This window comes from Alternaria arborescens (genome assembly GCF_004154835.1).
Source record: "Alternaria arborescens strain FERA 675 chromosome Unknown contig_37, whole genome shotgun sequence".
Classification (NCBI taxonomy): domain Eukaryota; kingdom Fungi; phylum Ascomycota; class Dothideomycetes; order Pleosporales; family Pleosporaceae; genus Alternaria; species Alternaria arborescens.
Window position 1 is genome coordinate 100,910 of NW_021167892.1, and position 14,562 is coordinate 115,471.

Sequence of the window (14,562 nt, forward strand, 5' to 3'; positions counted from 1 at the left end):
TCAAGATAGCCCTCAATTTGCGCGCCCAGTAGATACCCTACCACAAAGAAAATCGCGACTTTTTTTTTTTTAACTGATTCGACCATGGAGCACTCGTAACTGAACATGGTGAGCACATTAAAAGGCGGTACCCCTGGTGAATGCTCTCAACCCTTATCTGCATCAACATATACAGCTTCAGGGTTTCGGAACTACCAAGCTGACGACATAACAACCAAGTTGAAGAAGGAAAGCGCCTTCATTCAGGGTTGAGTGCTGGTTCCCAGTGCAGCAGGCACCACTCACTGCTATTATCGCCATGTCTACCTCTTCGTACCCTTCCTTTCTCTCTCCTTGTGCACATCTATGCAGCATAAAATTGGAAGGCGTCTGGCGGTAAGTGCAATGATAACGTTGCCATACGTCATTATCAACATCGCTCTTACCATTGACGCCCTTTTTGGTAGAGCTCGACCACTCTCACATTCCTGCACCCGGTAATGTCGCAAGAGCGTACCAAAGATCCGAAACAGCACCCACTACCAAGCGCGATAATGGCGTCGCAACCGCCCCCATTCGCCGAACCTACCTCAACAATGATCTCACCAAAGGTTGCAAGCACATTCATATCCAATCCACCGAGTGGCCAGGTCTACTCACCCACCGTGGTTCCCTACAGCCAGTTTCAATTCCCCCACGATCCACCTCACTGGCCAAACTATCCACATCTTACATTCCCAAATCCATATTCAAACTTGAACACCCACCAAGCACCAAATCAATATCTACACTCACTCGTTATGGAGCACGATGGGCACTCGTACAAAAAAGGTGGACAAAAGATAGGTAAGTCAGCTATCAGGGATACCAAACGCTGTGAAAACCTTGGCTAACTCTTTTGCAGTAAGTCCTTCCCGCTACGCTTTAGCACCGTAAAGGGGAAAGTTAGCAACAAAGTCCTCCGTATCAGAATTCTTCTGTCTAATAGCAGGCAAAGTCTAGATGCATCGCGTTCAGTGTCTTCTTCTACAGTACGGTTAGTGCTAACGTCTTGATAGTACTTTAATCAGCAGGACAACCCAGCGTATGGCCACGATCCTAAGAACCCCATCGAACAGCGCCAGCCTTCGACTCCAGCGCAAGGCTACAATGCTATAAATCCGGTCGAACAGCGCCACGACTCTCTCACTAAGCCTGGCACTGCGAGCGCATCACCTGATGGCTCGGTTCCGCCGGGTTGGAAGGGTAGTCGCATTCCCTCAAATAACGTTCCGAGGAAGGCACCGCTTGCAGCTCGCTCTTCAGATCAGCTCTCTCCCACCACAGCCCGGAAGACTCCGAAAGGAAGACCAGAAAGGACAGTCAGTGAACCGATAGAGACTCCGGAGCACATAACACGAGCCCGGGTGCGCCAACAGCAATCTTTCGAAACGTTATCTGGAGTCTCTACGCGTGGAATTCTGCAACTCAATGATCAGAACCAGGCTGCTGCTCAACCTCCCATAGGGTTCTTCGCGCCTCCACAGGTATTACCTTCACCGGCGCCACCGAAGCCTGGAAGACTGCGTCCACGACACACCTACCAAGTACCCACAGAGTTGGCAGGCACGAAGACCGCACTAGGTAAGTAGACTCTGCCCTGAATCAATGTGTCCGAGCACACTCGATCATATTCGCTGACAGCCTCACCACTCAGGTCCGGATAACTGGGATGAATACGTATACCTCATGGAACGACTCCATTACAACGAAATCAGCGCCCACGAGTTCGACAGTCGCGCTAAATCCATCTTCGAGGTTTTCGGTGAGAAGACGCGAAAGAAGCTGAACAACATTCTGGTAATGAAGATGATACTGCCACGCCTTGAAGAGATTGAGTTGGAGGGCAGGAGACAAACCACTAAGAGTGTGGAGAACAACTAGGGTGATTAACGTTCCGGGACTGCCGATGACCCCGCACTTTGGGGTAGCTTCATGGGTATTACGTGGTGACGGTAATGCATGCACCAGGGTTCTAGACATATTCTGGACTATTCTAGAGGGAGAGCTATGCCTAATGCCCAAGGCTGACTATCATGACGATCATTGCTGTTAACATGTGCGTGCCATGCTAGAGAGTAAGCGTCGGCCCTATACGTTTTGCTTTTACGAAGTGAACATGTCATTAGAGAAGCGGACTGGAGTAGGCTAATGTCTTTAGTAGCATCCATCTACTTACAAGGGTCTAGTCAGCCGCAAGCCGGTCGCCTTGTCACGGCATTGCCTATTCTTTGCTGGCTTTAATCTTCCAAATGACCCTAGTCTACTAGCCAAAATTACCGCGATGATCACTCAATCGTTCTCTTCATCTCCTGAGTTCCGGACGTTGCTGTCGAGAGGAATATGTGCGCTGGTACGAAAGCGTTTAGCAGCTGGTTCCACTTCAGATCCCTGATCTCGGTCCATCGGGCGTTTGTGAGACACTTGCTGGAATGATAGCAACGCTGCATATGCCAGCTCGTTCGGCGAAAGATGCTTCTGACGAAAGGTAGCCAGATGGCCGCCCGTTACCATATAGTCATTTACCAGCGATGGCAAAGTAGCCACTTGCGCTGATAGTTGCTCTCGCTCAGTTGGAGAAGGATGTTTCAACCCATCCGGATACGGTACGATCTCTGTTTGTACCGCCCGATCGACTTGTGACATGCCAGACCACTCTTCTTCGAAAAAGGGTAGGCGGCGAAGTGAGGTGATTGGCAAAGCAACGTATTTGGCTACATCCCTACCTGACATGACGTTGTCGGCTACGACCTTCGAATGATAGAAGAGACGTGCAAGGTAATGAATACGCTGTGGGAACGTGAAATCCATGTCTTCCACGTTCAGGCTCTCAAACTCCGCCGATCGACGAAACGCTACACCAGTGACGCCAAAGTTGTGTATACGCATAGCGTTGTTGACAACAATATGGGCTATCGTCTCGATGTCTTTTGCGTCAGACCATATACCCGTGTCTGCGAACTTGACAGCGAAGGTTAAGACATCTTTGAGTTCGTCCCATAGGTTGTAGAGATTGACTAAACTGAGACAGATCCTGCGAACGTAGTAGCCTTTCTCTTCCTCGGTGGTAGGTACACCGTACATGCCCATTGAGGGCCGCCAGACTGCTTCGCCTAGGTAAGCCGTGACGGCAGCGCCGTTGGGTAAGCGGGGTTGATCGAACGATGATGATGTGTATGGCGGATGAGATGGTGGTGACCCATGCGGCCATGGTTGCATGAATGTTGATGGTAAGCGGCTAGGCTGCTGTGGATAGCCAAAGTGGACCTGAAGTGATGCGTTTTTGGCCTGGTTAGATTGGCTAGTCGAGAGAGCTTGCTTAGAGTCCTCCAGATTCCGAACATGTGGGGAAGAGACCATGGGGACAGGCGTGTCAGGACTGAACATCTGAAAGTCTGATGAAGTTGAGACTTCCGGGAATGGTATGTTGTTAGCCTGAAATGACCATTGAGCACTTTGATCAGCGGCGGAAGGGCGAGGCAAGCCATCGAGCTGCGACTCAAACGCCACCGATACATACTTGGCTTCCTGTTCATTCGTTAGTGGGCATCATATCGAGTTGCCGACTCTAACACTTACATTTGGCGCGTTTGATCCTAGCACATGCGGACTCGTTGTGGAGAAACTAGGGTGACCAGGTGCGGCAGAATGATAATTGACAAACGTTCGGATCTCGTTCGGGTTACCGATAGAGCTATGCTTGATATTGAAGTTGTGTGTGGACTACTATAAGTCAGTTGCCAGAATACTTAAGATGACCTAGTCCATAGCTTACCGCATCGGAAGATGGCGAGTCTCGACCGCCCTCGATGTACAAATTGCTGGCACTGAAGCCATTGCGGCCTTGCAATCTTGGAGTGTAGGATCGTGAATTAGGGCGAGACATGTCGCGTCGACTGTTGAGCGCGTTATCCATTGGTTTCTGGTCCTTCTGTTGGCCGCTTGTAGGTAGTCTGCTCATGAAGTAGAGTTTGTAGTCTTTGATTTCCGCGTTGTACAGGTGTTTGGGTGTTTCAAGCTTTACGCTAAGACTACGGTCTGGGTGCGTAGAGTGTGGAGAAAGAGTTGAGTGAAGTTCGACCTGGCACGAGGTCAAATGACTCTCAGTCTGCCCTTCACTGTCGACGAAACCCCTCCTTTCTCGCTGTCATAGTAATGCCGTTAAATTTTTCAAAATGCCAGAGTGATAAATTGAATGACGTTCTATGAAAGTACTGATAACATATATCTCCAAAGACTCAAATACCATAGTTCAGAACCATGGTTGCCTGCCATGAACTATGGTTATCGATACCTTACTCTGTGAAAGAGCCAATAAGTCGCAATCAATTCATCTAATTATGTCAATGGAAGGTACCGATGACATAGGTACCATACTAGTGATAGGTGGAAGGAATCACTGGATACTTTAGATGGCTCTTTCTCTGGCATGATCCTTGACGTCGACTGTTGAACATACGGTTTCCCTAGCTTGAGCGATCTTCAGTAAACAACCCACCGTTAGTCTCACTACACTCGCCATTTCAGAAGCCTGTCAAGTGTTGCTAGCACTGTCATTTGGGGCGCTTTTGCCCCAAGATCTACCCATTTAGGAGCCGTTGCACAATCGCTATTTCCTTATTACGATACATCGGTCTTCCATAGCTGCGATAATGACCTCCTCAGCATCTTCTACTCTTTCTGAAGACATCATCGACGCCAACAGTAATCATGTTGGCAGATACTATCCATTGCAAAGCCGAGGTGAAGGAAGATGAATTTTACAACATATTAAAGACAGCTTCACCTTGGTTTCTTCTTCTTTAATTCACCACCGAAGATGGTATGTTGGAACCCATCGTTATCATGATGCGCATTCCCCCAACAGTGATGTTGGTTGGCGTGCCTGAGGCGCATCAATGGGATCTCATCGGAACAATTGTTGCTGCAGGTTTGGTCTGGAAACTTCGCGTTGAACATTCACTAGTTTTTAAAGGTCGCAGTATCACAGCGAAGTTTTGCAGTTGGCACTCTAGCGCATACCTGAGTTTGTGTCTCATTGTGTCGAGTACAGCTTGCTGAATGAGTCTTGACTGAGGAGCCGTACACACACGACTTGCCTGGCATTACCCGCCATTGTCAGAATACATAATTGTGTCTTTGGACATATGGGAGATATTGCTTCCAGGCGGAAATTCGAGAAAATTGTATCTGGTGCGTTTTCGGCATGTCCGAGATCGATAGCGTGACACGGTGGCTAGCGGGAACGACCTAGATATCGGAAACAGTCCTCTCGGACTCTACAGGTCAGAGGTATATCGGAGAGCTAGGCGGTCGGGACAAAGTTCGACAATGCTACCGGCTGCGATTAGTATCGCGCAGATAATTAGTGTTCCATTCTAGGTATCCCGGAGGTTGTCGTAGTCTACGGCTCCATGCTGTGGGGTATCGCACGATGTCTAGCGCTGGCGCTGAAATCGTCCCGGGGGCCCACTCCAAATGAGCCTCATGTGTTCGAGACACCATGCACATATCGCGCTTGTGTTGTCCGCGGATGTTTGGCAGGCGCTGGACAGAGTAGCGATACAACAATATGTGCGATGCTATGCGCTAGCCAAAAGACTGCAAAACGAGTTCTCGATATGCGGCAGCGTGCCGTGTGTCGCGGCTCACAGTCGCTCACATCGCACGCGATCATTTTTCACCGGTATGTTGCCTGCAAAGGATCGAAATGCTTATCGGCCGCGCATTCCGTCTCCTATTGGTTTGCGCGTGCGCGTTTCGATACGGGTTGCGATGTTGCGTGACAAGCACGTGAGCTGTTTCTCTCCGCTGTCTATGACTCGCAGCCCACTGTATTCCTGGAGTTTGACCTGGAGAAAATTTTGGAGATGTCTCCACCAAAACGGGTTGCTGCGAATGAGACCTGAGCCCACAATTCTGACAGTTGGACCGGGCTCAGGTTCGTTCCAAGCTTTGACGAGGGCTTGGGTTGTTGGGACAAGTAAAGTCAAGGTGCCCAAGACGTCGCCGCGCGTACGCTATCGAGTTCGTTGGCCTCGTCAAGGCTTGCCGCGGACGTCCTTCGCTGACTGGATGGGAATGCGATCGAGTTCGCGATCCATTCGCAGAATGCTAAACATGTTGTAAGCCTCTCCTCATGAGTTGGAGTTGTAATTCTGAGCAAAGTCTGGATGGCCTGATATCCGTGAGGTTGAAACGACGGTAAAGGACCTTTGGCGGCATTATGATGGTGCCTTGCTCCCTGCCTCGGTGGTCGCGCCAGCATGTGCCGGGACTGCAGACGGCTGACCGGCAAGGCAACTCTAACGCCGATCGGAGCTGGGCAGCGTCAGCCTGGCAAGCCGCACACCAAGATTGCACCAAGCACATGCAGCATGTGAAGCTTTGTACTGATCACGGGTACATGACGAATATGGGTCGCTACCGTGACCAGGATTCCGCCTTGTGCAGCGTCCGACGCAAGATATCACCGGAAACGCTGTAAGAGTGAGCTTACGGCGCCCTTTGCAATCCAACTGCATAGCGACAAAGGACTTGAGCATGACGGTTGCTCGGAAGTCAGCCGAGCAATGTAACGTGGTGGCTTGAACTAGCCGCCAGATGGGCAATCAGGCGTGGTCAAGAATGCGGAGGGTGAGGTCATAGACGTCGGCATGCGCGAAGCTTTGGGGTGAAGGCCAAGTAGCAGGGCTTAAGCGTGGCTAAGATAGCCGCATGAATCTTGTGGAGGCTTACTCCATGGGGAGATGTGGTGGGGATCCTCATGAACGATAGACCTAGCGCCATAGTACCCCTCCCGCAACACTGCGTCTTGTTGGCGGACACAAACCAGGATCCCGGGGTCCTTCACCGTCGCGACGGTCGTGCCAGTAGAAATGTATTTGGATCAATTCAGGGTGCCTGTTGCAGCCTCTTACAGCTGTCGTGCGCCGTTGAGGCTCCACTTTTAGGCCTCCCCTTCACTGAGAGCTCCCCCAGGTATAAGATCGCCTGCTCATCTCCCCCGCCATTTCTTTTCCACCTCCACTGCTCTCCGCGCTTCTTCGCGACTGGTTTTACTCACCTTTGGAGCCTGCGCAAATCAACCTCCAACATGGACGGCAAAGACAACGGCGTGAGCCACATTCCCGACAAGGAAGTGGCCTACCCTGCCGAGAAAGAAGCTGTTTACGACCCAGCCACCGAGAAGCAGATCAACGAAAAGTACGAGCCTGCCGCCGAGCACATCGCTGATGCTGGCGCCCGTCGCGAATCCGTCGCGCACAACATCGTTGAGAACCCTCTGACGCGTCAGACCAAGGCCGAATGTGTCAGCTCCGCTGAGCGATGGGCTGTCACACATGGCATGGAGGAGCACTCTGCTCTCTTCGGAAAAGCTGCTCTCATTGCGCGTGACCCTGACCGCTTCGAGATGCTCACCGACCTCACTCAAGAGGAGCGCGATGCCCTCATCTACGAGCGCGACCACAAGTGGCACGGCCCCAAGATGTTGTGGTACTCGATTGGCCTGTGTGCTATTGGAGCCGCCACTCAGGGTTGGGACCAGACTGGATCCAACGGAGCCAATTTGTCCTTCCCCCAAGAATTTGGTCTCACTGAGGGTGACAGGAGTGAATGGATTGTTGGTCTCATCAACTCCATCATCTTCTTGACTGCTGGTCTCATCGGCGCTTTCATCGTCGACCCTCTCAACAAGTACCTTGGTCGCCGTGGAGAGATTTTTGTCACTGCTGTCTGCCTTACTGCTACTCCCATCGGTTCCGCGTGTGCGCAATCATGGGAAGGACTATTCGCTGCACGCTTCATCATGGGTATTGGAATTGGCGCAAAGAATGCTACTGTCCCAATTTATTCTGCTGAGATGGCTCCTCACCGTGTTCGAGGTGCCCTGGTCATGTTCTGGCAGTTGTGGGTCGTCATTGGTGAGTTTTCGCAATGCTTGAATTTGTTGACCTGTGACTAACCTATACTCCCAGGTATCTTCCTCGGTTTCTGCGCCAATGTCATCGTCAAAGACACTGGCAGAATTTCGTGGCGTCTGCAGCTTGGTTCAGCCTTCATTCCGTCTTTCATCCTTATGGTCGGCATCTTCTTTTGCCCAGAATCCCCTCGTTGGTTGATGAAGCATGGCAAGGTCGCCAAGGGCTTTCAATCCATGGATAAACTCCGTGCACACCCCATCATCGCCGCTCGCGACTACTACTACTCGTACGTTATTTACGAGACTGAGCTGGCTGTTGCACGTGGAGCTGGCTACTTCGACCGCATGTGGGACTGCTTCCGTGTGCCCAGAATCAGGCGTGCCAACTACGCTGCTTCCACTGTCATGATTGCCCAGCAGATGTGCGGAATCAACATTATCTCGTTCTACAGTTCGACCATCTTTACCCAAGCCGGTTACACCTCCGACCAGGCTTTGTACGCTTCGCTGGGTTACGGAGCTGTACAGGTGGTTTTCACGATTCCCACTCTGTTCCTCATTGACACCAAGGGTCGAAGGACCCTTTGCATGTGGGCAAGTTCTCCCCAACCTCTCTCAACACGCTTCTTGTACTAACTACATAGTAGACCTTCCCCGTCATGTGCATATTCCTGTTGGCCGCTGGTTTGACCCTGCTTCAGCCAGAAACTGCTAGCCAAGCTGCTCGCGTTGGGCCAGTTGTATTATTCATTTATCTCTTCACTATCGCGTACTCCTTGGGAGAAGGGCCAGTTGCGTTCCAGTACTCCGCCGAGGTTTTCCCTACCATTCAGCGTGAGCAGGGAATGGCCTGGGCCGTCTGTATCAACAACACCTTCGCTGGTGTCCTATCGCTCACCTTCCCTCGTATGGTTTCAGTCATGTCACAGACTGGTGCTTTTGGATTCTACGCTGGTCTCAACCTGATCGCCTGGGTAATGATCTTCTGTTTCGTCCGCGAAACCAAGCAGCTTACGCTGGAAGAACTGGACCAGGTATTCAGCGTGCCGACCAAGACGTTCCTTCATTACGAGATTACGGAGTCAGTCCCCTACTTTGTCAACCACACGATGCTTCGCCGGAACGTGCCCAAGCCACCCCCAATCATCGAGAAGGGTTACGGTGCTGGTGCGGTTCCTACTGTTTAAGCGGATTATGATACCAGGAGAGAGAGTGATGATTCCTATTTACGGAACCTAGAACTAAGTAGTGGGATTATCGAGTGCAAATAGTGCACGACGCTCGTTGAGTAATTAATTAATACCCCGTTTCGAGTTACCTACTTATCTTGGATGCTTTGATGTCTGATAGCTTCAATTTCACTAATGCTACAGCACTATAATCTGAAACCCCAAATAACACATCCATCTGATAGTGATACTTCCGGGTTTGGGTTCCAGTTATCCGTGGGTAAAATGGAGCAAGATGTACCATCCACCGATGCTCATCACCTAGTGACGTAGCTTTTCTCTCGCTTCGAAGCATTTCTAAGCGCCAAGTATGGGCGTTTCCCGCTTGTTTCAGAGGAATGCGGGGTCTCCACATTAGGGTAGCTACAGCATTGGCCACGTCCACCCGTCTCACAGCGGCTAGTGTTGAAAGAACGGCCTCACGTCTTCTCACTTCAAGCCACATCTTAACCACAACCACTACACTCTCCCAACTCGACAGCTGACTGGATACATGTATTATGTGTCTTCTGCACATCAACAGTATGCGATGCATAGCACCTCAGGTATGACAGGTACCGAAGCGAAGGGAAGGTACGATCTTCAGATGAGAGATGCAGAGCAGTGAAGGGATAAGTACTGACAGACCAGACCATGGGTCTTTTCTTTATTGCCAATTTCTCAGAAGAGTTTCTGCCACGCTGCACCTGTCATTATACCGGGAGGCTGCAACAACTCAACCCAGAGGGTCTGGCCTAGGCTCGAGCCCTGTTCGGAAATTAAGATGACAATGCCTTGTTACTCGTAACGACCAACAAAGAAACAAAGCCTTGGAAGCGATATCGGAGCATTCTTCACTGCGACCACCGCATCATCGCATGCCACGAGCACATACCAAGATGTCGGGAAGCACGGGAAGTGACATGTCAAGTACGGCACATCGTACACGGTATAACACACGAGAAACCATGATGACGGTACCCAAGAAGATAGAGTCATGATACACGGCTTCCCGTTGTGCGGAGCTACATAGCACCAGCCACGGATAGGCACCCTGCGTACATGGCATATCACTATGACTTCGCATCTCGAGGCTGGAGTGAAACATGAGTATTGATACCTCACGTTGAAAGTAACCCTGGAAGTGACTGGCAGGATAAGTGAGTCAATTGGGAGTATAAAAGTAGAACATGCGTTTGCTCCAGGCTCACTGTCTAACACAACACTGTGAACGTACTGCGAACTATTCAACGCTACATAACCCTATTTCCCTGGGAAGCTATCGAATCAGATCTCTAACGGCAGCTTATTCCACATATACCATGACTTGGACGCCACCATGGACACCCAGAGAGATGGAGGCTCTTGCAAAGCTCCAAGAGCGTAATGAAAATCGTCAGAAAGAACTCGACAAGATTCATGGAAAACTCAACAAGATATCTGGAACTGACTCAAGACCTTACAAGTGGAACTAGCACAATAAAGCACCAGAAGCTGCAAAGATCGTGAAGAATGCACAGAAGGATGCCGCCGATCATCAAGAGATGCTTGAGAAAGAGCTGGCGAGGCTCTATACTTGGCCAAGTTCCGACCTCACGGATGGAAAGATCTTCTTGCCGGGCAAGGGGGTCTTCGCTATGTTCAACCGGAAGGACACTTGGTTTGATGATATGGGCTTCTCTAAATTCCAGACTGACTACACCTTCTCTGAAAATTGGGATAAGGAAAGGATGCCGGTGACGATCCTTGTCCCAAACGATTTGCCAGTCGGACATAAAGCTCCAGTTATGTGGTTCTTCCATGGTGGTGGCTATGTAAGTGTCGCTATGAAGAAGGCACATACACATCTGCTGATAAAGTGATAGTGTACAGGAGCTGGCGACTTCCCCGCTTGGTACACTCGAACAGCCATCAGTAGGGCTAAAGCGAAAAAGGCTATCGTTATCGCGCCGGACTACCCCTTAGGGCCCGAAGGCAACTACAAAGACATCGTGGACTGTTTGAGGGACTTCCTTGTCTGGTACAAGGAGAATGGCTGCTTCGAGCCTGGCTCCACGAAGTGGACAGAATGGCTTTATAAGCAGAAGCCCGTGCAGAATTTTACCATCGATAAGAACCATGTATATGTCGAGGGCGAGAGCGCTGGTGGTCAAGCGGCCGTTACCGCATTGTGGTTGAACGCTACAAAGGGCGGACCGAATTTGCCCATTGACGTTGCGCTCCTTCGATACCCGATGATTGCGCATTACAAGCGCAAGTGGGACAAGATGGCCGACAAGGATGGCAAGATAAATTACATGGGAATTTGCTTCACGAAGAAGGACGTTTTGCAGCGCGAAGCCGACATTACGGACCTAACCAAGTGGCTAGAAAGCCACAGTCTCGTACCTACTTGCTCGTCGCGCTGGCCTTCGAAGGGCATGGCTTTCGCCTTCATTCTCTCCGTTACAGAGAGATGGCAATGGTACTTTCAACGCCAGCACGATTTCCCCAAAGCTAAAAGAGATGAAATAGGGTATATGGATGGTATTGAGCGGGCGAACAATACTCAAAGTCGTGTCTTGCATGAATGTCTTCCACCCATGTACATCTTTCATGGATGGAATGACCCGAATTGTCCTATTGAAGACACGGAAAAATTCGTGAGGGTATTGAGAACGAAGTACCCGGAACGATACAACAACGATAAGAATCTGCGATTCGACATTGTGAAGGAGCTGGCTGTGAGAAAGAGCGGAAACCTGGATGGCTCCATCAGGAAGGAGTATGATTCCGATAACGTTGGGCACGGGTTTGATTACTGGCTCAACGAGACGGAGGAGAAATTCTTGAGAGATGCCTATGATTGGGTTGGTGACCGTTGGAAGACTAGTTCTTAGTATTGATCTTGCCTTCGAGGCAGAGGGGACATTACAGGGATGGTAGATCAGAGTGCTAATACTCATTCAAGTGCTTCTATGAGTACCCTCATCTCCTACGTATATGAAACGCCATGTCTCTCAACGCCAATGATTAAACAGCCTCTGGAAAACTACCAAACCGCATCCAAAAAGGTTACCATAACCCTCCCATGAACTCCATGGATGATTCCGAGATGATAACCTAGACTCTAAGCCTGTAACCAGTTTAACCATACAAGGTCCCCTTCGTCCGCTCACTAGCCTGCGTCTCGTTATGCAAGTGCTGCGTAACATCCATTGTGACCGTGATGTGGTCCTGGCTCAACTTCTCCTCCTTCCTACCCGCCAACAACCTAGCAATCTTGAGAATATTCTTAATCTGGCGTCCATTCAAGTCCATCCTCGCCAACTCCGCGAGCTGCGCCTTATCAATAGTATGTTCCTGCGAACTCGAATCTAAAAAGTTCTTCCACACCGTCTTGCGCGAGTCGATGGTGAGACCGGGGTAGTCGAGCGAGATGTGGATGCGGGATTGGAATGCTGGATCGAAAGTTTGAACACGGTTGGTTGTGAGAAACATGGTACCTTCGTAGTATTCCAGTACGCGCAGGAAGATGGAAACGAGTTTGTTGCGCTCGAGTTCGTGCAAAGAACGTTGCTCGAGGAAGACGTCGGCTTCGTCGAGAAGGAGAACGGCATTCCAGCGGCTGCACATTTCGAGAATGTCTTGGAGCTTGCCCTCCAATTTGCGGTGGTCGAAACCGAGGTCGCCGGCGCTCATCATGTAGAGGGGAACCTTCATTTCTTCGGCTACGGACTCAGAGGTGAGGGTCTTGCCGACGCCTGGGGGACCGCAGAGCAAGATAATCATGCCTTTCCCTTTTCCTTCGATTACGTCGTCAAAGGTGTCACGGAATTTGCGTTGGGATTCTGTGAAGCCTAGGATCAACTCTTTCTGGTTCTTGGGGAGCACTAGGCGGTCGAAAGCGTCAGTTTGCCACTCGATGTCCTTGACGCAGTTGACGAAGAAGTTTAGCCAGAGCTTGTTCTTCAAGCTGTAACCACGGAGCAGAGGTGAGCAGATGAGCTTTTGCTCGGTAGTCAATGGCGGATGTTTGGCTGCGTCGTCTTCATCCGCAAACGCGCCATCGATTGGCATACCGCTATCATCTTCGTCTTCAAACTCATGGCACTCTTCCTCTTCGCCCTCATCGTACTGGCCTGGAGGTGGTGGCAGGGTGGGGTCCTTCTGGTTCAGTGGCGTGACGTGGATCGCTTGGGTAGGATTGAAGCGGTTCCAGCCGTATGTGTCGATGACAATACGACCTTTCACATTGTACTTGTCCTTGTTTCCGAATTGACCCTGCCTCCACGCGACACCCTGGTATGCCCGATAGTTTGGACCAGCGAGGGTTTCAGCCTTAGCACCACGTTCGATGAGCCGAGCGCGGATGGCTTCACCCTCTGGATGGAACTCGATAGGGTAAACACGCAAAGATGTGATGGCGCGTGTACCGGTAAAGACGGAAATGGTGAGATTGATCTTGTTGGAACCAAACTTGGCTCCATCCCAATCGACGTATTTGCATGTCAGCCAGAAGCATGGCACGCCATTACAGTCTACTCCATACTTCGTCTCGACAAGTGTCATGGCGGTTTCTTGTCCGTCCTGCCGAGCAAAGACTGTCGCACCGGGCTGAAACAAAGTCCACAAGTGCTCGTAAGTCATGACCTTCTTGCTCTTCATATCCTGAGAAGTGTCGATCATGGTCTTGAACTCTTTGGTAAGGATCTCTTGGAGTAGCTCAGCGTGTGCTTTGGTTGTACGCTTGTCTTCCGTGTCATCACCAAGCTTTGCGATAGCGTCCTGCAACTCAGCCCATCGATGAATGAGCGGCTCGAATTTGTCCTGGAACTCGAGACGATTGAGACCCACTGTGACACCTGGGTAGTTTTTGAGTACACCAGCAAGTAGCTTCTTGAGTAGAGGGCTCTGGACTACAACGGAGTGGATGGACAAAACTCGTCGGGGGTCTCCATAGACTTTGACGTTTCGCACAAGCAGCGCCCACTTGGCAGTCTCATCGTTCTCGGCGGGATCGCCAATGTCTTCTGGAATTTCCTCCTGCCACTGGAAGCGACCTTTATCGTCTTCCTTGCCGGAGTAGAGATGCTTGAGACCGTTTTTCATTCCCGGCTCGCAGGGCTCCTCGTCCTTCTTGTCGTTCTCTTTAGCATCCCTGCCATCAGCCACGCCATTCTCAGCCTGCTTTCGGCTTTTACCATTGACGAGTACATGTTTGACGCCATTAGTCTTGGCCTTTGACTTGCCGTTGGTGATGGGCTCGTCTTCTTCTGGTGAGGGCGAAACAGACGGCGATCGAGGCTTGCGATTGAGTCTTTCGCGCACTTCCTTCGCCATGATCTCACGCAAGAATTCCAGTTGTTGTATACTCATCTGTTCTTCGGCGGGTGAGTCGCACATGATCAAGTCGGTTTCTGACAAGCTCAA

At 50.6% G+C, this 14,562-nt stretch overlaps 5 protein-coding genes across 5 annotated transcripts; 3 read left to right on the forward strand and 2 right to left on the reverse strand.

Annotated features, from left to right (window-relative positions):
- Window positions 1-533: 533 nt before the first annotated feature.
- On the forward strand, window positions 534-1,902 carry AA0111_g10595 (hypothetical protein; the record flags this gene model as incomplete). The annotated part of the gene is made up of 4 exons (XM_028644363.1): window positions 534-829; window positions 884-911; window positions 1,038-1,602; window positions 1,676-1,902. 4 exons carry the CDS (start codon window positions 534-536, stop codon window positions 1,900-1,902), a joined length of 1,116 nt encoding a protein of 371 aa, XP_028501795.1.
- Window positions 1,903-2,310: 408 nt separating this feature from the next.
- On the reverse strand, window positions 2,311-3,979 carry AA0111_g10596 (hypothetical protein; the record flags this gene model as incomplete). The annotated part of the gene is made up of 3 exons (XM_028644364.1): window positions 2,311-3,546; window positions 3,598-3,741; window positions 3,794-3,979. The coding sequence occupies 3 exons, from the start codon at window positions 3,977-3,979 to the stop codon at window positions 2,311-2,313; spliced, it is 1,566 nt and encodes a 521-aa protein (XP_028501791.1).
- Window positions 3,980-7,114: 3,135 nt separating this feature from the next.
- On the forward strand, window positions 7,115-9,129 carry AA0111_g10597 (hypothetical protein; the record flags this gene model as incomplete). Its single annotated transcript, XM_028644365.1, has 3 exons — window positions 7,115-7,943; window positions 7,998-8,536; window positions 8,590-9,129. 3 exons carry the CDS (start codon window positions 7,115-7,117, stop codon window positions 9,127-9,129), a joined length of 1,908 nt encoding a protein of 635 aa, XP_028501840.1.
- A 1,565-nt stretch (window positions 9,130-10,694) lies between these two features.
- Window positions 10,695-12,029, forward strand: AA0111_g10598 (hypothetical protein; the record flags this gene model as incomplete). Its single annotated transcript, XM_028644366.1, has 2 exons — window positions 10,695-10,964; window positions 11,016-12,029. The coding sequence occupies 2 exons, from the start codon at window positions 10,695-10,697 to the stop codon at window positions 12,027-12,029; spliced, it is 1,284 nt and encodes a 427-aa protein (XP_028501779.1).
- Window positions 12,030-12,276: 247 nt separating this feature from the next.
- Window positions 12,277-14,535, reverse strand: AA0111_g10599 (hypothetical protein; the record flags this gene model as incomplete). The annotated part of the gene is made up of 1 exon (XM_028644367.1): window positions 12,277-14,535. One exon carries the CDS (start codon window positions 14,533-14,535, stop codon window positions 12,277-12,279), a length of 2,259 nt encoding a protein of 752 aa, XP_028501780.1.
- Between the last annotated feature and the right edge of the window lie 27 nt (window positions 14,536-14,562).